At 42.5% G+C, this 23,464-nt stretch overlaps 1 protein-coding gene across 3 annotated transcripts in view; it reads left to right on the top strand.

Moving 5' to 3' along the window:
- TDRD7 (tudor domain containing 7) overlaps positions 1–23,464 on the top strand; it is a 48,512-nt gene that overhangs the window by 13,832 nt on the left and 11,216 nt on the right. For all 3 annotated transcript variants that reach the window (XM_055698814.1, XM_055698815.1, XM_055698816.1), the window contains exons 5-7: positions 3,158–3,243; positions 4,406–4,623; positions 19,428–20,008. In XM_055698814.1, the coding sequence (XP_055554789.1) occupies positions 3,158–3,243; positions 4,406–4,623; positions 19,428–20,008 (885 nt within the window). The remainder of the gene's footprint in view (positions 1–3,157; positions 3,244–4,405; positions 4,624–19,427; positions 20,009–23,464) is intronic.

Below are 23,464 nucleotides of genomic sequence, written 5' to 3' on the forward strand. Positions count from 1 at the left end.
TGTGTAGTGAGGATCCTAATGGCAGTTCCCTTGTGGCTGCTGAAGTCCATGACCCACCTCTCTAGCGCTCTGCGCGGTTTTGCTGGGAGATTTGCATGGCCACTGCATAGTCTTGAGTGGAAGGGGAAGAGGCTGTTTCTCCTCCCCATTCTGTCCCACTCAGGTGACAAAGGGGAGATGCTGAGGGTAGCTGCTATTGTGCCAGGTTGTTTCCTGGTGCCCTCCCAGGCCTTCTTGCAGAAACTGTTGCGGAGTCTGAGACATACAAAGAATGCTGTCTTTATAACAGCAATCACTTGGTTAGTTCATGTCATGGGCATGCTTCTGTGGACCTGCAGACCCACAGAAGGTGGGAGAGACCTTGCTTGTAAGGCTAACTGCAGAGACTCTTGAAGCTGGAAGGCAACGGCACAGATGATAACAGGTTAAGATGTATGGTGGTCCCTTTGTTTGGACCAGCAGGCAGTGTTTGTTGCTGGCTGCCACCTGGCCCCACTGCTGAAATAGCACTGTCCAAGGAGCAGAGTTGGATGGCATGGGCCATACCGAGGTAAAGGTGACAGGCAGGGAAGGGCATGCCTTCCCTTCGTTCTGAGACAGCGCTCTGTGGGAATGAAACATGACTGGCTGCTTGGCTACAGCTACATTTAGGGGCTTGGCAGGTCTGCATGGCTGGTCAGGCATTTGTGAAGGGCTGGGCTGCTGATCTGTGCTCTTGTTGGTGGTGTGGCTAGCAGGCCTCTTGCTGGGAGCAATTTCTAGCAGTTGAGGAACATGAGGCCTTGCAGGTAGCCAACTTTTCTGTACCAGGCATGCTGGTGAGAAGTGGCCCTGCCACTGTCTGTCTCTGTTACCTCCCGTCTTTGGAGAGAGGAGACCACCATGGTCTGTGTGAGGAAGCAGCACATCGCAGGATCCTTGTCTGATTGTAGGGCTTGAAACTGGTGATATATATGATGATAAATGGGCCCAAAGCTGATGTGTTAGCACCACTTTGTTCCATGGGAAGCTGTTGAACCACAGCAGGAAGCACAGGAAGATAGAACATGAAGTGGCATGAGAGGATCCCAAATCCTATTACCTTTCATATGGAGCGTAAGGGAATCGTCAGTACTATGTTACAGGTTCCTTTCTGAGCTGTTCCAGATGGCATGGCTTGGGAGGGGAACATCTGCCCTCTTCCTCACTGAAATTTTGCTGCAGTTCCTGCTGGCTTACCCTGCACTCATGTTATCCATGTCACCTGATGTGTGGCTTGAGGTGGTAGAAATGGTACGTGGCACTGAGGACCAGAACATGGCTATGGATTCCTATTGGGAGGCAGCAGTAGCAAAACAGTGTCCATTACCCATGTGGCTAGCTCATGGGATTGTTTTGGTTGCTGCCTAGCAATGGTGGTAGTCTCTTAAGAGTCTGCTTCTCTTAAGGAAGGGACTTTTTTTTCTTGGGTGTCTGTCCAGCTTGGAGTTGTCCGTATGTATAGAGAAGTGAGATCGTGGGTTTCTTGTAAGGCCTGTATGGCCAGTCACAGCACACCTTCTAAGAAGAAACTGTGTTGCTGCTTTTTGTGGGGATCTGAGCTGTGCCCAGAAGGTAAAGGGTTTTACTGTGCTGCAGGTGGAGTGTTAGAAGAGTCTTTTCAGATACCCAATCAGTGCAAGGTGTGAATGTGTATTTGGGTATCATGTGGGTGAGTTTGCCGTTGTACTTTTTGAGTCTCATCCCACTTGTGTTTCACAAATGGGCTTGCAGTTGATCTGCTGCTCAGCACTTCTGGATATGTGTCTCCTGTTTTGGAAAATGCTGTGCTGGACAGTGGCTGTTCACACTGCTAATGCTGTGGGACATGACCCAGAACAGAAGTATTACTTCTGGTACAAGTGAACCCCATGGCTGATGGAGGAGCAGTAGTTTCCTCTTACAGGGACAGCAAAAAAGTGAAGGAGACAAGTAAGTTCATGTTAAATCTTATAAGATGCTGCTTAGAAGAGGTGTGAATGTGAGAGGCCTCTTTCTGATGTGGATGTACTCTGATTAAAAGTTAGTGTGAAGGCACATAGGGCTACCTTAATAATGTGCTGGTCTTAGCTTCCTGTTGCTACTGGGCTCAGCTTCATACTTGACCCCTCTTCTACCTTCTGAGAGGCCAGGTGGAGCTCGGAAAATCCTCCTTGGTGCTTCTATGTCTGGTGAAGTTTGTGGTTTCCTCCAGAGCTGTCCCTGAACTCCAGAGGTGGCCAGCCTCCTTACTGCCCTGGTGGCAGGGACTGTCTGCAGGGCTGGCTTAGTGTGTGTGTGGTGGCTGCTGTGGTCTGGAGATGTCTGGTGTTCACAGCAACCTGCCATGCTTCTATGGAGAGCTGTCTTGGTGCATTTGCCACCCTGACTTCTCCACTGCAGTTCTGCCTTGGGTATGTGTCTTTGGGAGGTGCTCAGTCCTAGACTTTGAACTCTTTTCTCCAAGTCTTGTTCCCTTTTACTTGCAGTGTATGTAATTATTCCACAGCTGATTGTTTCCATAACAGTCTTGGTGAGCTACACACTGCTGTGACCTCTTCATTCTCAGGAGCTCATTGTGCTGCATGTGCTCCCTGTATAAGCTGCTGCTTTCTGAGGAGCCTCAGAAGAACACCTGCAAGCATGACATTTGTGTCCTTTCTGTGGGAGAGCAGAGAGGAATCTGTTAAACAGTGTAGCAACAGCATCCACAAAGAGACCTTGAGTTCCTGTGTAGTTTTAGGTGTTCCCCTGACTTCTGAAGCCAAATACTTTCAGAAGACTGATGTGGCTACCAAGGTGAGCATAATCAACAGCAAGACTTCAGATATCATCTAGCTAAAAGATCAAATAGCAAGGCTGAAGGTATCAAATGTAAGACCATCAACTGTGTTACTAGGCCTAGATGCTTTCCTTTTGTTAATGTCTACTGTCTGTTTTGTTTCTACAATAATCAGGATAATAAGGAAAATCTAGAAACCACCTCTTGATTTGTCTTGTTACTGCCGGTCAGGTTGTCTTCCAGGCCAGGACATTGTGACTGACCTTCTGGAGGGGGCCTGCTAGAAGTATGTGAAATACATTTTATGTGTAGGTAAGTAAATGGAATGCTGTTCAGAGTCAGGAGAATGATTTAAAGCAATGTGCTTTGCAATTTTAGGTCTGAGAAGAGACTAACTGTCCCACCACGGTTTCAAAAGGAGTTGCAAGTTCACCTGTCTAGAAGCTCTTCCATAGATTCAAATGGTATGTTTGCCCATTAAGAAAACTGATGTCTACTACTCACATTAGTTTGGGTGTCATCTTAAGAAAAATCCATCTTAGTACTTGTTTTGAATGAAGATAGGTTTGGGTGAGAAACCAAGTGGGTGAACCTTCTCACTCTGCTGTCATGGTGCTGGGGAAGTGTGTGTGTTTACTTGTCTGCCTCTGTCTTCTAGGAAAATCCTTGTGTAGTAAGTGTCAAACCCAATTGCAAAGCTAGTGTGAGTAGCTTGGAAACAGGAGCAGTGTGGTTAACTTCACTGCCAGGGTAGGAATCTGATATAGCAGACTGAAATCCTGGCTTTTAGGAGTAAGCAGCACACTAACCTAGCTGTTTGGAAAATACCCTTCTGCATGCCTGGCTACTAGCAGTTGTGCAGTTGATGGGCTTGTCAAGTGGTGGTTGCTTTCTCTGTGATGTGTCAGGCTGATTTGTGAAGTTTCAGGTCTGGTAGCAAATACACCCCTCTAAAGGGAAGGAAGAAATAGAAATGAGAGAGCAGGCAGGCTAGTGATGTGAACCTCCAGCGGGGATAATGACTGCCTTGCTCCTACACTTGATGTATGAAACTATCCAAAGCAGCTGGACAGTTGCTGTCTCTTTCCCCACTCTGCTGGAGGGCTTCCACTGTGCAGTAGTTCAGAAAGGTAGGGGGCTGGGTTCAGACTTTTCCTCAGGATGTATCTTAGAATGAAAGGCAAATCATTGGACTGTTTTGTACATCTGTCTGCATTTAGAACATCCTTGGGTACTTGGCTGTATCTTCGTTGTGCTCTCTGTACTCATACAGAAGTCATGTTGTGTCCGTCTTGAAACACTGTCTGAGTGCAGCCTCTCAGCAACAGTGTGGCTGAGGGTTCAGTAACCTTTTCCAGAATCCCTTCAGAAGAAACATTTAGTGATGTCTTATGAAAAGAACTACAGTGACTGAAAATTCAGCTTCAGGTCAATTACTAAGTGTCTGAGGCTTCCATGGCTCTTTCCAATAGAAAGTGACTGAAACAACCATGCTGGGCTGGAGAGCCACATTTTAGAGTTGATGTTACGCTGGCAGCTCTCATGTTTAATTTTTTAGTAGGTAGATAATTATCTGCCTTCTGCCGATAAGGCTGTTTACTTCAAGGCTTTATTTTTGTTTAACAGATAACTTGAATACATCCATTGGGGATACACATACTGTTGCCTCTGGCCCTTCTGCAGCTCATGTCAGTGAAGTTCAAAGTCGCATTAAGGAGATTCTGAGCAAATGCAGCAGCGGTGTCTGGGTGTCAAAGGTGCCACACATCTACCGGGAAATGTACTGGGAGGAGCTTAACACAGCAGTGCTCCATCAGCTTGAGAACTGGCCTCATGTGTGCACAGTAAGTATTGAATGTACTTTTTGTGGAAGATGCCAGTACCCTACAGATTTCTGAGTGTTCATTTGCCAAATGTTATTTTATGTAATGCTGCGTTTCCTTTCACAGTCTGTAGCACTGAAGAAAAAACAAAACAAAACAAACCACCACTACTAGCCCCACCCCCCCTGCCCCTAAATTGTAACAATGCCTTTGAAACAACACTCAAAAAGCCACTGTTGGCTGGACTAGCATTGTTTTGGAGAAGAAAGGTCAGCCTCTGTGGCCTCCTGGGCCAAATACTCTGGGTTGCTGACTTGCCACTTTTAATTGATTCCAACCCAAACAGCAGCTGATGACATTTGCTCTCCATGCCGTGGTGTTGGGTTTTTTCTCCCCATTGCATTTTATGCTTTTCCTTGTTGGTGGATTTATCTCCTCTTCAATCTGTAAGCTACCAGCCAATCCTGTGTGAGGAGTCTTGGGTCTGCCTTCAGTTATTATCTTTCTGTAGACTTTTCCACACATCTTTCTCACATCTTAAGTCAAGGTTATGGAATTTTGCTGTGTAAGTTAGGCTTATGATACAGTAATAGATGAAAGTGAAGTGTAATAATGTGGGAGTGGGATTACAGCTCATCCTTTTCCTGCCCAGCCCTCCCCCCATGTCTGTTACCTCTTGATCAAGCAGGAGCATCTTTGTCCTTCGTATTAGGAGCTAGTACTAGGCTGAGCCTCCACTTACAGATCTGCCATGTGAGTTGTCATCACCTGTGGGTTAAGGATCTTCAGTCACTGTGCTTTTATCTCTTCTTCTGCACTCATGGGTCATTTAGAGTATACTGCAACTTTGCATGAAGCCTTTGTTTAGCTTTACTTTAACAGGCCAGTCATATCAATGAGCACTTCTGACTTCATCAGCATCTGTCAAACTGTGGCACCAGAAGGGTGCTGAAGTAATTAATCATACCTGTCTGCTTTAAGTGACTTTTCATGTACGTATTGCTAAGTATTTTCTCATGTAATAAATTTAAATGGCAAAACCAAAAGTGTTTCACTGAGATTAAATAATGGCTCTTCAGGAATAACGCCATTTGCACATGTATGTGGTATTCTAACACATAGATAAAACGCATTTGTGACATCTTACTGCACACATCAGTAATGTATGCAGACAGCAGTGATTTGTTTTCACAGAATCATAGAATAGTTTGGATTAGAAGGAACTTTAAAAATCATCTAGTCTAACCTCCCTGCCATGGGCAGGGACACCTTCCACTAGACCAGGTTGCTCAAAGCCCCATCCAGCCTGACCTTGGATGCTTCCAGGGGTGGGGCATCCACAGCTGCTCTGGGCAACCTGTTCTAGTGTCTCACCACCCTCACAGGAAAGAATATCTTCCTTAGATCTAATCTAAATCTACTGTCTTTCAGTTTAAAGCCATTCCGCCTTGTCCTATCACTACATGCCCTTGTAAAAAGTCCCTGTCCAGCTTTCCTGTAAGCCCCCTGTAGGTACTGGAAGGCCGCTATAAGTTCTTCCCAAAGCCCTCTTTTGTCCAGGCTGAACAACTCCAACCCTCTCAGTTTATCTTCATAGGAGAGGTGCTCCAGCCCTCTCTCCATCTTCATGGCCCTCCTGTGGACTTGTTCCAACAGGTCCATGTCCTTCTTATGCTGGGGTCCCCAGAGCGGAATACAGTACTCCAGGTGGGGTCTCACCAGAGCTGGGTAAAGGAGAAGAATCACCTCCCTCAACTGGTCATGCTTCTTTTGATGCAGCCCAGGATACAGTTCATTTTCTGGGCTGCAAATGTACATTGCTGGGTTGTGTTGAGCATTTTGTTCACCAGCCCCCCCCAGTCCTTCTTCATAGGGCTGCTCTCAATCCATTCTCTGCCCAGCCTGTATTTGTGCTTGGGATTGCCCCAACCCATGTGTAGGACCTTGCACTTGGTCTTGTTGAACTTCATGATGTTTGCATGGGCCCACCTCTCAAGGTCCCTCTGCATGGCATCTCTTCCCTCCAGTGTGTCAACAGCACCACTCAGCTTGGTGTCATTGGCAAACTTGCTGAGGGTGCACTCGACCCCAGTGTCCATGTTGCCAACAAAGATGTTAAACCGCACCACTCTCCTGAGGAGTGCCACTTTCACTGGTCTCCACTCAGACATTGAGCTATTGACTGCAACTCTTTGAGTGTGACCATCCAGCCAATTCCATGCAGAGTGATCCATCTGTCACATCCATTTCTCTCCAGTAGAGACAAGGATGTTGTGTGGCACAGTGTCCAAAGCTTTGCACAAGTTCAGGTAGATGATGTCAGTCACTCTTCCCTCATCCACCAGTGCTGTAAACCTGTCTCAGAAGGCCACCAGATTAGTCAGGCACACAACTTGCCCTTAGTGAAGCCATGTTGGCTGTCGCCAGTCATCTCCTTATTTTCCATGTACCTTAGCATAGCTTCCAGGAGGATCTCCTCCACGATCTTGCTGGGTGCAGAGGTGAGACTGACTAGGCCATGGTTCCCTGGGTCTTCCTTTTTTCCCTTTCTAAAAATGGGTGTTATGCTTCCCCTTTTCCGGTCAGCGGGAACTTCACTGAACAGCCACAACTTCTGAAATGCAATGGATAGTGGCTTAGCATCTTCATTTGCCCGTCCCATCAGGATCCACAGATGCAATTCATAAGGTTCCCATGGACTTGTGCACCTTCAGGTCCCTTAGATGTTCTCAAACATTATTTTCAGGTTTGAGAAGTGGGTGGTTCTTCATTCTCCCAGTCCCTGCCTTTGCCTTCTGTGACTTGGGCAGTGTGACTGGAGCATTTGCTGGTCAAGGCTGACACAAAAGAGTCACTGAGTACCTCAGGCTTCTCCATGTCCCAGATAACCAGGTCTCCTGTTTCCTTCTGGAGAGGGCCTGCATTTTCATTAGTCCTCCTTTTATCACTGATGTACCTTTTCTTGTTGCCCTTGATGTCCCTGGCCAGATCTAATTCTGTCAGGGCTTTCGCTTTCCTTACCTGATCCGTGGCTGCTCAGACAGTTTCTCTGTATTCCTCCCAGGCTACCTGTCCTTGCTCCCACCCTCTATAGGCTTCCTTTTCGTGTTTGAGTTTGTCCAGGAGCTCCTTGTTCATCCATGCCGGCCTCCCAGTGTTTTTGCCTGACTTCCTCTGCATTGGGGTGCAGCATTCCTGAGCTTGTAGGAGGTGATCCTTGAATATTAACCAGCTTTCTTGGGCCCCTCTTTCCTGCAGGGCTTTATCCTATGGTAGTCTACAAAGCAGATCCCTGAGGAGGCCAGACTCTGCTGTCCTGAGTCCACGGTAGTATTCTTGCTGTGTACCCTCCTCGCTGTCCTAAGGATGTTGAACTCCACCATTTCATGGGCACTGCAGCCAAGGCTGTCCTTGCACTTCACGTTCTCCACCAGCTCTTCCTTGTTGGTGAGAACAAGGTCCACCATAGTATCTCTCCTCATTGGCTTCTCTGTCACTTGGAGAAAGATGGTGGGATTTTTTGATGATTGATGATAGGTTCCTCTGTTATCTGTAGAGCAAGCTGTTATTCATTGAGTTCCTTAACTCACGCAGCAAATTTTAGTCTCTTTTTTAACTAAGGTTCCAGACAAAATGTTACTGTTCGTCCAGGATCTGTGATATGAGTTCATTGTTCTTTTGCTTGTTATCTGTTGGGTCTATCTTTTCTTTCTAGCAAGCAAATAAGGTGGTTTTTTGGACTCAATCTTAAAGATCTTTTCCAACATTAATTCGTGATTCTATATTAGTGTAAATAAGCAGTCATTAAATCTGTGGAAACATTGTAATACAGCAGGCATGGCACAACAGCATTCAGGACTATCAAGCTGTCATGGCACAGTCAATCTTACTGTAGAGAACTCTTAATGAGCCTGTAAAGCCTGTCGCAGTTTACTGACTTACGTAAACCATAGCCATGGCTCTGGCATGGAGAAGTTTGAACTGGGATCCAGGCCTTCTCATGGAGGCTACCATGCGTCTCTTAAGTACAATCAGTGTTTATTCCCGGTTCAACTAAGTTGTATGCAAGGTGTACAGACAGGTTCGTAGATCCTTTGAAATGCCAGAGGGCAGACTGTAGTCTGCCTTAACAGTTAAGATGCTTCCACAACTAATTTCTGAATTATTTCTGCCTGGCTGAGTGTTTACACTGGGAGTGTCTGCCACCCTCAAAAGAACAGGAAAAAATGCCTGATGTTTCTCTCAGTACCTTCTTAAAGAGACAGCACATACCCTTATTGAAAACATACTGATCAGTAGTAGCTTAGTTACAAGCCAGCAGGCAATAAACCTTGTCATACGCTTTCAGCATCTTCAAGTTCATCATCTGAGCACTCTGCAATGGACAGCAGTTCTGAATAACTCATATCCCTCAACTTTTCTCTGAAGGGTAATTTCATTTTTGACTTCTGGGAAATGATCATTCCTGTGTTTAGGTTACAACCACCAGTAATGGAAATTTCCTATCTAGTGAGCTGAAGTCTCCAAAAATCACTCATTGCAGGATGACAATCTTGTTTTCAGTCTCCACCTTTCAGGCAAGAGGGCCTACTACAAAGGATTGAGGCTGAATTTGTTCTCTGTTGGTCTGTTACCTCCCTTCTTTAGGTCAGCTTGCTTGAGCATCCTGCTTGTAGCAACATACTTTGTGCAGCTAAATGCAAAAGTACAAAGTAATTATGTAGTGGCCAGTGCTTACAGATTATAGCCAAGCCTTAATGAGTAATTGGGCTGAGACAAAATATGCTCGCCACCCTTATATAATACAAGTCTTTGCCGTCCAGATGGGCTTCCATCAGGAGAGTCTGCTTCAACAGCTCTTTTGGTCAGATCCTCGTGTTGCTGAATTGTCTATTTCCATCTTGAGCAACATTAGTGCTTTGAAAAAACGTGATGACTGGTGGTGCCCCTCCCACCTTCCTTGTTTTCTGTCAGAATTTTCTGCCTTTCTATTTGATGAATTACTTTGCATACAACTTTACGCAGTTAGTGATCACCATTTTAGCCACCATACCCCTGTCTCATTTCTTACCTTTCTACAGGTTTTTCTCACAAGTCTTTCTCACAATTTAGCAGTATTTTTAGAATTCTGAGCTTCCTAATGTCAAGTCTGAACGTGACGTAGTCCCTCTCTGTTCACGGATGGCAGGTATAGGAGGGCATCTCTCCTAGTTGTCTCATTGAGTACTTGTGACAAGAAGTTACCTTCCAGAAACTTCAAGAATTTCCCACTTGCTTGTCACAGCAATATGGTCTTCCCAGTTGATGCCTGGGAAGCTGACATCTCCCATAAGGACAAGGGCTACCAATCCAGGGACTTGTCCCACTTGCCTGTAGAATAACTCATCAGTGCTATATCCTGACTGAGATTGGTAGCAGACGCCCACCTCAATATGTGTTTTCCATTCCCCTTCATCCTCACACAGAGGCTTTCAACCACATCATCACTAACTGTAAGGGCTGTGCAATGAAACCTCTCCCTCATGTACAGTGCAACTCCTCTACGTCACCTGCCTTGCCTATCCCTCCTGAACGGCCTGTATCCCTCCATCCCAGCACTCCAGTTGAGGGACTCCTTCCACCAAGTCTCGCTAATACCAATGACATCGTAGCTGCGAGAACTGTCTAATGCTTCCAGCTCATCCTGTTTGTTTCTTGTACTGTGTGCGCTGGTGTATAAACATTTCAGATGCGCTCCCAAGCTCCCTGCGCTCCCAGGAGCGGTATATATGTTCCCACTAGCATTGCTACCCTCCAGCAATGCCATGCCAATCCTTGACTTACCTTCAGCTCTCTTGTTGACGTCCCCTTCCCCCAGTGATTCTAGTTTAAAGCCCTCTCAGTACCCCCAGTTTATGACTAAAGGTGCATTTCCCCCATTGGGACAGATGCATCTGGTCAGGCGCTGTTGTGCCTTGTGGCTCAAAGACTCTCCTATGGTTATTAAAACCCAAAGTTTTGGTGGAGACACCAGTCCTAGAGCCAGGTATGTATGTGCTGGGCTTGTCTGTTTCTTCCAAAGTCTCTCCCCATTACTGGGAAGATTAGGGAAAATACTACCTGTGCTTCTGAATTCTTTAGCATTTTTCACAGAGCCCTGAAATCTCTTTTTGTCGACCTTAGCCTTTTTTGTTACAACATCATCAGTACTCGCATGAAAGAGCAGGAGTGAATAGTCCAAAAGCTATATTAAGCCATTCAGTCATCTGGTGACATCTCAAATTTGGGCCCCAGGGAGGCAGCAGACTGCCCTGAAAAAGACGGTCTGATCTGTGTTCTTATGAATAGAGAACAAAATAGCAAACACTGTACCACTGGGGAAACGTGTTGTGTAAGCACGTGTCAAAATCAGATGTGCTTCTCCCATCTCTACGCAGAAAATATGCAAACAAAAACTCACTGAGAGGTCAAGCAGGGTGAAAGGGTCATTCAAAGGGTGACAAGTAAAGATAAGTAATGGATGCTGTATAAGGGACAAGTAAGTTAAGATGATTTAGGTAGGGAAAGATAAAGGCTACAAAATAATAAGAGACCTGGAGAAGGTAAACAGGGAGTAATCATCATCTTGAATTCAAAAGCAGCTGAATACATTCACTGGTGAATGCGTGATCCCTGGCTTCAGTCATCATGAATTACTTAATTCCAAAGAAACTGTTACTAACTGATAATGCCTGAACTATGGACTATCCAGAATGAGAAGGAAGAGGTATCACTACGTTTGTCTTACTCCCTGTGCTTTTTCAAGGGCACCTGCTATTGTGAAAGAGGATGTCAGGCTAGGAACATCTTTGTTCTGACCAAGCATAGCTCTTCTAATGCACTGATTCAGTCTGCCTGTATGTAGTAATTCCACAGCAGATCCTTTCCAGGTAGTCATGGTGCTGGCTGCTTTTATAGCAGTGGCCTCTTTCCATGGGCGTACGTCAACCTGAGAAGATGACCAAATATGTCAGTTCCCTGTGCTGTCAGGTCAAGCTGTCTTCTATCATCTTTTTCTCCACCCATCTTCCCAAATTCATTCTTGTAGTTAGAAGAAAGAGTGACGAGTAGGCAGCCGCCTTTTAATTGGCAGAAAGAAGGGATACATGTTTCTAGACTTGGTTCTAGAGTTCCTTTGTAGTAACGGCTTAGTCTTTCTGTCTGGTTTCTTAAGGAGCTGGTAGGAAAATAACACTACCATTCTGAATCTGGAAATTCCAGTTGTGCTGGAAGACATATACTTACTTTTCAACAGTTCTATAACAAAGGTATTCTTTTTTGTAAAACATCCTACTGGCTCTGGCTGTTTATCAGTTTAATCTTTAATTGGTTGTCATCAGAGGCCAATTTTATCTCCAGTAATCTATTGTTCCTCAGTAAGTTGTCTTACTACCTTTTAATAAGTGTATAGTTAAAGAATATGTAATACCTGAGCATGTTCTTTAGTGCACTTAAGCACTTTGGTATTGTATTGGATGATACTGTGTGAAAATGCTCCTCAAACTGAAGAATGTTTGCCAGGCCATTTATTCTGAGGAGGAGGTTTTTACACGGTAAAGGAAAGCTTGGTGTTCTTCGCTTCATCTCTTGAACATCTGGGATGGTGCTGGGCAGGTCCCAAAGGCTGTCTGTTTTCTTGAAGATACATAACTGGAAAAAAAACAGAGAAAAGAAGGAGAAAATTGGCATGGATTTTGGGGTGTATGTGGTTGTCTTGGGTTTGTTTTTTTAAGTAGTCATTAAAAATTTAAGTTTGTCATTACAAATAGGAAGGTAAAAGATATTTTTAGACAAGAATGGGACTTGCCTATGTTGCCTAGTTGACAGCTAGGATATTTTGCTGATATATTTTTTTTAACAGTATCTAGTTCTCAGAATTTTATTAATCTTTTGTATTTTATAAAAATTGTGACTGTTGGCAGAAAGTGAAACTAAAGGCTTATGAAGATGGCAGGATCAAACTGACAGAACTGACAGACATATGTGTCAGTTGAGTTTTTACTGTAGTGTTCAGATTAGATTAAACCAGTCTGCTCAGAGGAGGATTGCCAGAGTAACCAGTTGTATTCCTTGAGCATCTTTGGTTCTGTCCATTTTTTACTCCCAAGGAATTCCTGTACTACAATTTAGCTGTGTGAAGCAAAAGTCATCATCCAAACAGAGAAATGGATTTGAGGTAGTATAAAGTTCAGCTTTAGTTACATGTAATAGATAGTTTCTTATGAACTGGAATGTACTTCACACATGGATGAGGCAATGGAGTGGGCTGTCATGGCTGGTGGTATGTATGAATGAGAACTTTTACAGTTTTACACAGGCCTTACAAACTGCCCCCTGCAGATGAGCTCTAGCGTTATGGTAGTTAGCTTTCTTTTGCCATGCTTGTTGAAGGAATCAGTATTTGGTCTGACATTTTGCTTTATTGGCTATGTCAGTACTAGACACTGAGCCACTAGCCATTTACAGTGGAGTTCAGTGAACAGAAGACATGTTCTGCCTAAAATTTAACTATATGTGTTGTATATAGTCCAGCACAGAGCAAAATACAGTTGGTATCAGCCTCACTGAGAAGATGGTGTCATAGTATGTGTGGAAAGGAGCCTGCTGAGGACAGCAAGATACCCAGAGTAACTTTGCTGTCCAGACACAGTGCTAGAACGGGCTGTAACTCGATGTTCCTGAAGCTCAATCTTACTGGTGAGTGGTTAAGCAACATGATGAGCGACCAAATGAAGTCAGACTCTGTTTGACAGCATCTTGTCTTTTCTTGCTTCAAATAAGCTTGCAGCTTCTTAGGTATTAAATCTTGCACTTTTCTGACCCCTTAGGAAGACTTCACTGTGTTATGAGGTGAAAATCAGTGCAGCCAAAAAGAACAGCTGACAAAGGTCTGTGCTGATCCTCAGTGCTGGCATAAGGGCAGCCCTCAACAGTATGGAGTTGTTAAATTGGTTCAACTGGCTTATTGCATCACAGAGTTTCACTTGAAACTTTTCAGGAGTTAGAGTCTCAAAAGCATGAGGAACTGTGCAGAATAATTATGCTCACTGTGACATGCAAGTTAGTGAAGTGCGAGGGCAAGGAGGATGGGCAGAAGGGGGCAACCTAAAGACAGTCGTAAACTTTGCAGAGCTTACCACCCCCGCCCTGAGCTGAACAAGGGCAAGGGTATCTCGGCAATAAGGATCCTTTAGTCTTAACAATAAAACAGAAAAATATGGCCAGTATGACTTGTATTTTAACATTTCAGTTAAGTAAAGAAGTAATAACTACCAGAAATAGAAAGGTTTTAGATTCATTGTAGCATCTGAAAATTTTCATTTCACTTGAAGAGCTGAATGTGTCTTCTGTATGTGCCATGAAGAACCCACCAAAATTTATTGTTGTTATTGTCAGTGTGCATATCATAACTGATCTTTTCTGGGCCCTCTTAATGAAACTGACATACCTGTCAGGGTTAGTGACTGAAAAGGCTATTAAAGCAAAAACCTTTCAAAATTATTTTGCCTTCCCTAGTATTTTAACAGGCTTGTGATTTTTGAATGTAGTTCTTACATCCTGATAACTGAAATTCAATTGAAATTCAAAAGAACTGAGCCAGCTCATCTAACATTGTATAAACATTTCACAGAGTCACAGAATCACTGAGGTTCAAGGGACTTCTTGAGACTATCTAATGCAACACCCCTACTCAAGCAGGGTCACCACGAGCAGTTTGCCCAAGGCTGTATCTGGTCATGTTTTAACAACAGACACTCTACAGCCTTTCTGAGTAGTATATTTTAGTCCTTTTCCTGTCATCTTCCAGCTTCCCAGTTGACATGAGGTTTGGTGGAAGACAAGCCTTTTTTTTAATGTGCCCTTTTGGCATTTAGGGTCGGAAGTCAGGTATCATAGCTTCCCATACAAAACAATTGATCGCATATTGGACTAAAAGCTGTAAAAGCTGGAGTGGATCCCAAGCATAAGTTATAACCAGATGATGGAAGGGGCTTCCACAGCCTTGTAAGGAAAAGCTCTTTACTGTGTCTGATGCCACCCTTTGCAGTGGGGATCTTCAGCCTTTCAAGAACATTGCACAAGTCTGGACTTTTTTCCCCCATAATTGGTTGCTTTGCATGCTTATTCAACAGCATGGTAGATTAAACTCTGTTGCTTTCAAAGGCAGCTAACTGGAGGTGCAGGGAAGAGCAGAGCATAAATGTTGAAGCAGCATCTCACCATTACCGAGGGAGAGCTGTACTGTAGAATGATTGGCATAGACAGTGGGATCTGGAGTTGTACTGGCTGCCTCTGACAGAAAAGATGCTATCAGCCAAATGTATGGATGCGGGGTGCTGCTGATCAGGGCCAGGAGTACCTTCCTCACTGCTTTGAGCTCCAGCTTGCTGGGAGTTGAACTTCATGTACTATTGAGGAAAGTCAAATAGATAAGGGCTGCCTTCACACTGAAGCATTTGTCTAAGGTGTCTGTGAGCAAAATGTGTCTATTTGCAGTCTATGGTGCATATGCCACGGTAGCTAGCTTCTGTGTTGCATATTTAAATCTGATCTGAAAGAATTCATGCATCACACTTCTAATGAATTACTCTCACTGAATCAGTGATAGTTCTGATGAGTGTGGTTTAGAGCAGACTTTAAGAACCTGTTTGATAGGAAGTATCATGGAGCCAGACTTTTTCTGCTTGCCATGTATGATGAGACTGTCACTGACATTAAATGCCAGCTTCCACTGTGCATTTCCTTTCCCTGCCTTGCAGAAGAATGACAGCAGATAGCTGCACATGCTAGTTATGAATGTAACCTTGAAAGTGAAGGACACTTTTTCTGACTACCCACACATTTCAAGGAGGTATTTTATCCACTTTCTTCCTGGAAAGTATTGATGCTCTAGGAGTTTGCCGGTGTATCTGCTCTTTGATCATCACCATACACGCAGTTAAACAAAACTCAGTGTTATTCTAGTCATTCTGGCATTGCAAAGTGGATCCTTTCTTTTGATTACATGTATTAGTGTAGTGGTTTACTTGCACATTGTCAGGCACACACATACAAAGTTTTTGTCCTAGTAACACATACAGGAGCATGCCTGCCTTCATCCTCTATGTATGCATATGTCAAAAGGTGTGGACTTGCTCTTCTGTTGCATTCCACTTGGTTTACTCAATTGCAGTGTTAGTATTTACCTTGGGAGTATTTTTTTATTTGAAGCTGTATTACTTTGGGCTCCAGATTTTAATTTTCAAGAGCTCCCTCTGTTAATCAGGCCAGAGCAAACATGTTTTTCTTCTGTGTAGAATGACTTCAGTCCTTGTTGCCTTGATAATACATTCTGACAGCTGTTGACTCCACTTTGTGCTCTCCGATGGAGAGGTGACAGCAGGCATGTTGTGCTTGCAAAGCAGGCCTGCTAGCCATACTAGTGGGAAGTACCTTGCAGGCAAATTCACTGGAAACCAAACTGAGATATTTGTGCTAAAGAAAGGGTGGCTGTTTTGAAGTGCTTCTCACAGGTGAAGCTGTTTGCTTATAAATAAAATTTCTGTAGTGTTGTATGTCCTTGAAGGTGTCTTGGCCATAGCAGTGTCTGGAGGACTCTGTTATATCTTGAACTTTAACTTCTATGCAAGAAATAGTAACCTAATGATGTCTACCTGAGCATATTTATACTGAAGTAAGCTGAAACAACTTACTGAAATAGCATTTTTCTGTCTTTAAATGGTTTGCTTGGTCAGCATCTAAACTCTTCAAAACAGAGCTTCAGTGCCTGGAAAACCTCAGAGCTATTATTGGAGGTAAGCGGCTTAGAGGTCTCTGAGGATCTTCTCTCTTTAGTCTGCTGCCAGTCTTTATATGTGTAAGGTTTATTAGTCCTGTCAGCTGAAATGTATTAATTTCTGTTGCAACACTAGTTAAAAAGAGCTAGTTAAAAGAAAGGGTGTGTAAAGGTAGACCGCTGCAGCCAACTTCTTTCAGGATCAACTGCATGTGTTCTAACACAGCCCTCTCAAACAGATTGCTATCATGATGATGCCAAGTCTTTTCTGGAGCCAAGTTTCCTTGGCTGGTCATTTACACAAATTTTTCAGTCTTGTGCATGGACACCTGGGACTTCCTTACCAATTCCTCTGTACCTAGGATGTCACTGCCTGCCAAGGTGGTGTGCCCCTGTTTTTCTCTGAGCCATTTGATACACTTCGGTCTCTTGACTATATATCAGAGCCCTTGCAAGGCTTTGGTAAGTTTTTGTTTGGTTGTTTTTTTAACCAATCTCCTTTCTTCACCTGTGTCTCAAGAGGCACACAGTAAGATTCCTGATACCAGAGGGTACAAATGTAGGTTCTTCCTGTTGTGAATCACTGAGGACATCTTTGGTCCTTCCAGGTTGCATGGCCAGACATATTTTGTCATCTCTTCTATCAAGCTGACTAGCAGAGATACTTAGGAGCTTGGTGAATGTACCACTGGTACACTGAGGTCCTTTATATGATTTGTTTACATTTATACATATTCATTAGTAAATGGATGTCTGTAGGACACTAACTCTGCCATCTCCCAATTAAGAAAGAATGTTTCCTTGCTTTAGTGAGCCTACTTGGAAAGACTCAAGTCTTAAAGCTTGTGAACTCATTCACATGAATTCAGGGAGCTGAGGGTTGTTAGTTAGGTTTGTTTGCCTTCTCATATCTTACTGCAGAAAATAGTACTTCTTTCGTTTTCACTGATAGGATTCAGACATGCAGCCATGAATGCAAGAGAATTCTCTAACATGGTTGTTATTTTTTTATATCTATGAAAACTATCTCTATGTCATTTTTAGTTAGCACATGTGCTAGTGTTTGTGGAGGTTGACCAAGATGTATTCACAAGAACTATTTGATATTGTTTTTGCACCAATCTAGACAATGTAATGCAGAGCAGGTGTATGGAAATGCACTGGTGTGGTAAGCTTTAGGTGGTTTTGCTGACTTTTAACCCAGATCTTCCATGTGGCAACTTAGGCTGAGTATGAAAATCTGCACATAGGAGAAAATACATGGTTCTTGGCACAGTAATGGCCATTCTTTTCAGTTTTTTCAATGTATTGTGACTAAGCGTTCTTGTCTTGTTAATGTCGTCTTGATAGTGACCTGTATTATTCTTGTTACGTGAGATAATACTTCTTCATTATGCTTCCATTGTATGTTGTGAAGACAGAACAGCAAAGAATGATTTTAGCAAGGTTTACAAAGTTCTTATGGGTATGGACATCAATATTGTACATATAAATGCTGCCCCTGAGTAGTAGCAAGTGATTGAACTACTCTGTTTTCTTCATTGATCTGCATTTGAAAAGGACTTTGGTGTGATGTGGGCCCAGGGAACTGACGAGAGTTGTTTCCTCTGAAGAAGGAATATCAAGGTGGAACTCCATAAACCTTAATAATTTCCTTTACTGTAGGAGTTGTTCTTACTTTGGGACCAATATGGAGACACTGAGAGCTTTTGTTATCTCAATTCTACATAGACATTCCTGCTAAGCTACAGTTAGGTTGATCTAGGTTGAAACTGTCTAGCCTTAGGAAGTGGAATTTTATTGTGAGTTTGTTTCTACAGTTCTCAAATGGTGCTTTCAAAGTTGTGACTTCATGTGAGATGCTGATTATTGAACTTAGCAAAGGGTAGAGAGGACATGTGGACTGGCAAAACATCTGGGTCTGGAGGGAGGCTGTGGGCATGGTTTAAAATGGCCTAATCAAATCTATTACAATCCAGAAATTTCTTATTTAATTTCAGAACTTTTTAAAAGAAAAAATAATTCCCTGAACCTGACTGCAGACAGCCTTTACAGTGCTGACTGACAGGTGTCCTTTTGTTTCTGAAGTATACAATCAGATCCCTTTCGCTCAGTAAACTGAGACCAAACCTTTTGTTTATGATATGCTTACCAGTATGGAAGATCAGGGGGAGTTAATGCGCAAAAGACCTAAGTTTGTGGAGTGTGTCATAATCTTCTGGTCCCACTAGGAGAAAAGTGAGACTATACTTCTTTGGAAGTGAAGTTGTATTGCACTGGTTAGGTATTTGTCCTGCGCTGATGTAGTCATATGTGTTTGGTATCTTTCAAACGGGAGGAGGAAGCATTACAAGAAAAACCACCCTGTAGTAACTGCCTCAGGCTTAGCTCCCTGTGGAGATGTCCAATCAAAGTCTGTATAAAATGCTGTTTGGTCCAGGTTGGCAGCACTGGACTGCTCTCTACCAGCAGCAGTGCTGATCCAGACTCAGGCAGGGTCAGATACATAAACACAATACACACAAAGATGGCTGGAAGGTGTTTATTACCTCCACATCCCAGCAGGGATTTCCCAGTAGTTTCCTGAGCCATGTAAGCAGCAGGCAGGGAGGACCTTGGCATCACGAACCCAAGAACAATGGGTGGGAGTTTTTGGAGCTTTTATGTGAGCTTGAGCATGAGCATTAAGTGTTACAATTCCCTAAGCATCCTTGCAAGTGATCATGTGAAAAGAGCATGGCTAGCTGTGGGAAAATGCTTGGTACTTAACAAGTTTGGGAAGACTTAAGCAAGTACAATGTAAGTAACAATATATTACGATGTAGAATGACCCCTACTGCCTTAACAAAGCACAGAGGGCTTAATTATAAGGGATTGGGTTATAGCATACTGACTTGTACTGACCTCCATTGCCTATCTCTTCACTGTTGTTCCACGTTTAACCCTACAAATGCATGTCATTAAATTGTAATTGGTAAAATGATTTAGACTTAGAAATGCAACTGATTGACTCTACTTTTTGTTTTCCAAGGTGGAGAAAGTACACCGGGGTGATCAGATCGATGGGCTTCTTTATCCTGCTAAGAAAATACCACCAACAGCAAAAAGTGATACAGAGCAAGAAAAGGCATCTCAGAATGTTACTTCTCCAAAAGCAGACCCTTTGGTAAAACCAAATATGGAGACCACGCCTACATCACTTAGTAAGGACTTTAAGCAGAAAGTTGTTAACATCTTGCTGAAGTATTCCAGTGGTCTTTGGGCTAATGCGCTTCCCAAATTGTATCAAGACACTTACGAAGTAAAATTTCCAGAAGACATTCTCAATAATTTAGAGTTGCTGTCAGATGTATGCGTAGTGGACTATGTATCTGAAGTCCCCAGAAAAGCCATCCTCTATGCTAAACCCCAAAGACACGTTGACGAAAATCTGAATGTCACTGAGAAAGTCCAGAGGCATGATGGTGTGAAGGCCACAGCTGAGCAACAGTATGAAGAATCCAAGGACCAGTATCCAGAGAACATAACTGTTCCTCCTCTAATCATTCCATCGGAAGGATCTGTGTCTGTCATAGTGTTAGAACTGAAAAACACCAATGAGGTTCTAATTAGGCAAGTGTACTTCAGATTTTTATCTTTTTTGCTTTATTTATAAATCCACATATTCGTATTGTGCAGGTCTGCCATAAGAGAAGAGGTAAACAGGAGGTTGCAGGACTTCATTATTTACTTATTTTGATAAAATAACTTAGGAATCTTTTTGTTTATGCTTATATGGAAATTTTCTGACGCTTCTTATATGCTGAGCTGATCAGTTCTATCATTAGCTTGCCATCAGAAGACTTTTTAGAATAACCCTACTATAACATATAATAGTATTCAGATATTGCTTGCAATACTTACTGAAATACTTTTTACTTCGGTAATGGACTTACTACTAACTAGGTGTGACTTGAGTGTGTTCACATTACACTGTGGTTTTCACTTTTGGGGACAGATGAGCTTCCATCCAGTGATAAATGAATAGTGCTTCTTGGTTTGGTTGCTCATCAGCCCAGCCTTAGAGGACAGTTTTAAGAAGTGGACTGTAGTGGCTGTCATAGGCATATGTTGCTGTATGGTTTCGGGAAATAACTTTGATCAGCTTTCTGTACTTCATTGCTGGGATAAAACAGGTTGTAGCAGTTCATTAAAATTCAAAAAAATGAACCAACCAACCAACCAAAAAACCCACACACTTTTTATAGAGGATATTTCATTTTGAAAACTTTCAAATTGAGTCTAATCTTAAAAAGTTTTATATGTGGCTTTGACGGATTAATTGAGCAACTGTATGGTAATTTACTATGTTGACAGCTCTGTTTTCCCCCACTAGTTTCTGCACTTTCAGCTTTCATTAGATAGTTTCATTCTCAGAGGTCCTGATTAGGATCAAAGTATATGTGTAGTTTACTTATGAATCCTTTCACTATGAAACTAATATCTTGTTCATCATTGCTGGTTGGCCATGTTCAACACACTAGCCTTAAGGCTGAAATTTAGCTACACTTTTTCTCTGTAGCTATCAGTAATGTATTGGAATACTCAACCTTGACCTTTATGTGTATGTCCACTGTTTTGGTTCCCTAAGTCATGGACTCTTGATGGCTGATAATCTGTAGCAAAAATCCCCGTACTTGGGGGTTATGAGAGAAATTCTCATTTCAGAATGTTGCCATCTTTGTTTTAGCTGCTAGCACCGTTCTTATACTGTGCTTTTTTTGTACATTGCTTATACATTTATTTTGTATACTGGTCTTATACCACAAAGAATAATTTAAGGCAGGATTCTTCATCCACCATTATCATTTGTACTGTCTCCAGCTGGATGAGTCAATCATTTTAGCCAAAAAGACACAGCGGGTATTTGTGAGTGAGCCTAAAGCTTGGAAAAAAAAAAATCACAGGAGGAAGAACCATATCAAAGAAAAGAGGCTTTATGTTTTAGGTTGTTCCTGTGAGAGCTCTATTTGAATTTAGACTAAGATATGAAAGATGATGAAGATGAATAGTGCCAGGAAAGACAGACAATTTAAGACATGCAATCATATGTACACAGAGATATTGAAATAGTTAGACATGATGCATATTGGGAAGAGCAGGAACAAATTATCTGTCTCTTAATTCCAGCTTGCTGTGCAGGTGGGACTTAACTCTGCAAAACTTTTTCCTTCTCACCTTTTCATTCTGGCAGCATTGATAACTCCCTGTATATGTGACATAACAAATGTTAGCTTTTTAAACTTAATTTAAGGATGTTTGGGGGAGTGCTTCAAGTCCCATGGATTAAAATATCATACAACACTGATGAGCTGAGGGTGATCATGTTAAAATTTCTCTAAAGCAGTGGTTCCAAAATTTTGGACCATGGTTCCTGGACAATACTAAAGTTTCTGATTTGTCTGTGTAGGTACATGGTGGTGATTAGTCATTTCTTGGCCCTAGATACAGAAATTACTAGTTAGGGTTATCTATGTATTTCAAGGTCATTTATCTTCAAGATGAAACTAGCCTTGAAGGGAATATTTTCTTGCCATGACAAGAAAATGTTTGTGTAGATGTGTAAGAAAGGTAACAATGCATGGACTCAACTTTCCCATGCATGCAGTAGCAGTCACTTTCTCCTGATCTAAACAAGAACTTTGTAGGGGCTATTGGTTGATGTTGATTTTTGCAGGATCAATAAAATCAGGATTCTTCTTTCTGTCTTGGGGATGGACCAGTATCTCTTTACTTTCTTGGTGTGTGTTTGGCTGAAACCTTTCAACTCCAGTACTAATTAAGACAAAGCTGGAAGGTTGGTCCTATTTCAGTTTTGAGACACAGTACAATTCTGTAAGAGTTCTGATGTAGTCAGAATGAAAGTGAGGTGATACACACACTCCTAGATATTTGCTATACATCTACAACAGTGTGATTGAAGGCAGAGATGATATGGTAGGTGCTGCATTTGAATTCTGAGAATAAATAATTGGTTACCACCTTTTATTCTCAGCTACCTTGAGTTTCTGTTCTTCAGCTTGGATACTTTTTTTCCCTCTTCTCTGATCTTTTTGAATAGACAAAATTGTAAAGCTTGTTGCACTATGGAAGCATACTCCTCTGTTCCTTTCATAGTGAAGCAGCAAGTTTTACTTGACATGTGAATTGGTTCCAGTTGAGACTAAGAATGGTGGTGAATGCACACTTGCAGTGTCTGTCCACCCACACATAGATTAGCCTCTAACACACTTTTTTGAGGTTGCTTTCCAAGATTCTTTTCTAAAGAATCTGCAAAATAATTTTTCAGTTGACTTTGACCAAAATCTTTTTCAGTATGATGCTCACCTATTAGCAGAAAATAGAGTGGCAGGAATCCTAACACTATCTGTTAGGAATCTTTATGAAACAAATGTTAAGAAATAAACTTTTAAGTAGCACATGTGTGACTGTTGCCTGACTCCATGTCCGTTATGAAGCAGATGAGTGCTGACACAGAAACAAAAGGGCTGTCATTCTGAAAACCAATATATAATCAGATGGTGAGGTAGCAGGCTGTCTTTATGAAAATGAGAGTTCCCTGGAATGTGATCAGATATAACTTAATCTTTATAACAAAGTTAGCATAGTATGTCATAGTACAGTATCTGCGCTAATCCTGGGCATATAGCAGACCTTCAGAGCACACCCAAATTTTTATAGGATGATAATCTGAACAGTGTGGTAGAATTGAGCAGTATTAATCACTCTATGAACAACTTTAAACCATAGCTACTAATACAAATTTGGGAATAAAGTTTTCCTTTTGTCTACTTTAACCTGACTTGTTTCTGAAGCATTCAGAACTTCCCGTTTGGAGGTTCTGGGTTTTTTTTTAAGAAGATCTATGCAACACAAACTGCTTCAGTATAAACCATTAGGTCAGCAGCCTAATACCAAGATTGTTCTGAAGGCTGAGATTAAACAGCGCATGGTTTAACAGCTGATTTGTGAAGTTATTTTAGACGGCTTGATTTTGATCAACCTTAGTGAAAACCAGTTTAAGCTGGT

The sequence above is a fragment of the Falco cherrug genome, chromosome Z (genome assembly GCF_023634085.1).
Source record: "Falco cherrug isolate bFalChe1 chromosome Z, bFalChe1.pri, whole genome shotgun sequence".
Lineage (NCBI taxonomy): Eukaryota > Metazoa > Chordata > Aves > Falconiformes > Falconidae > Falco > Falco cherrug.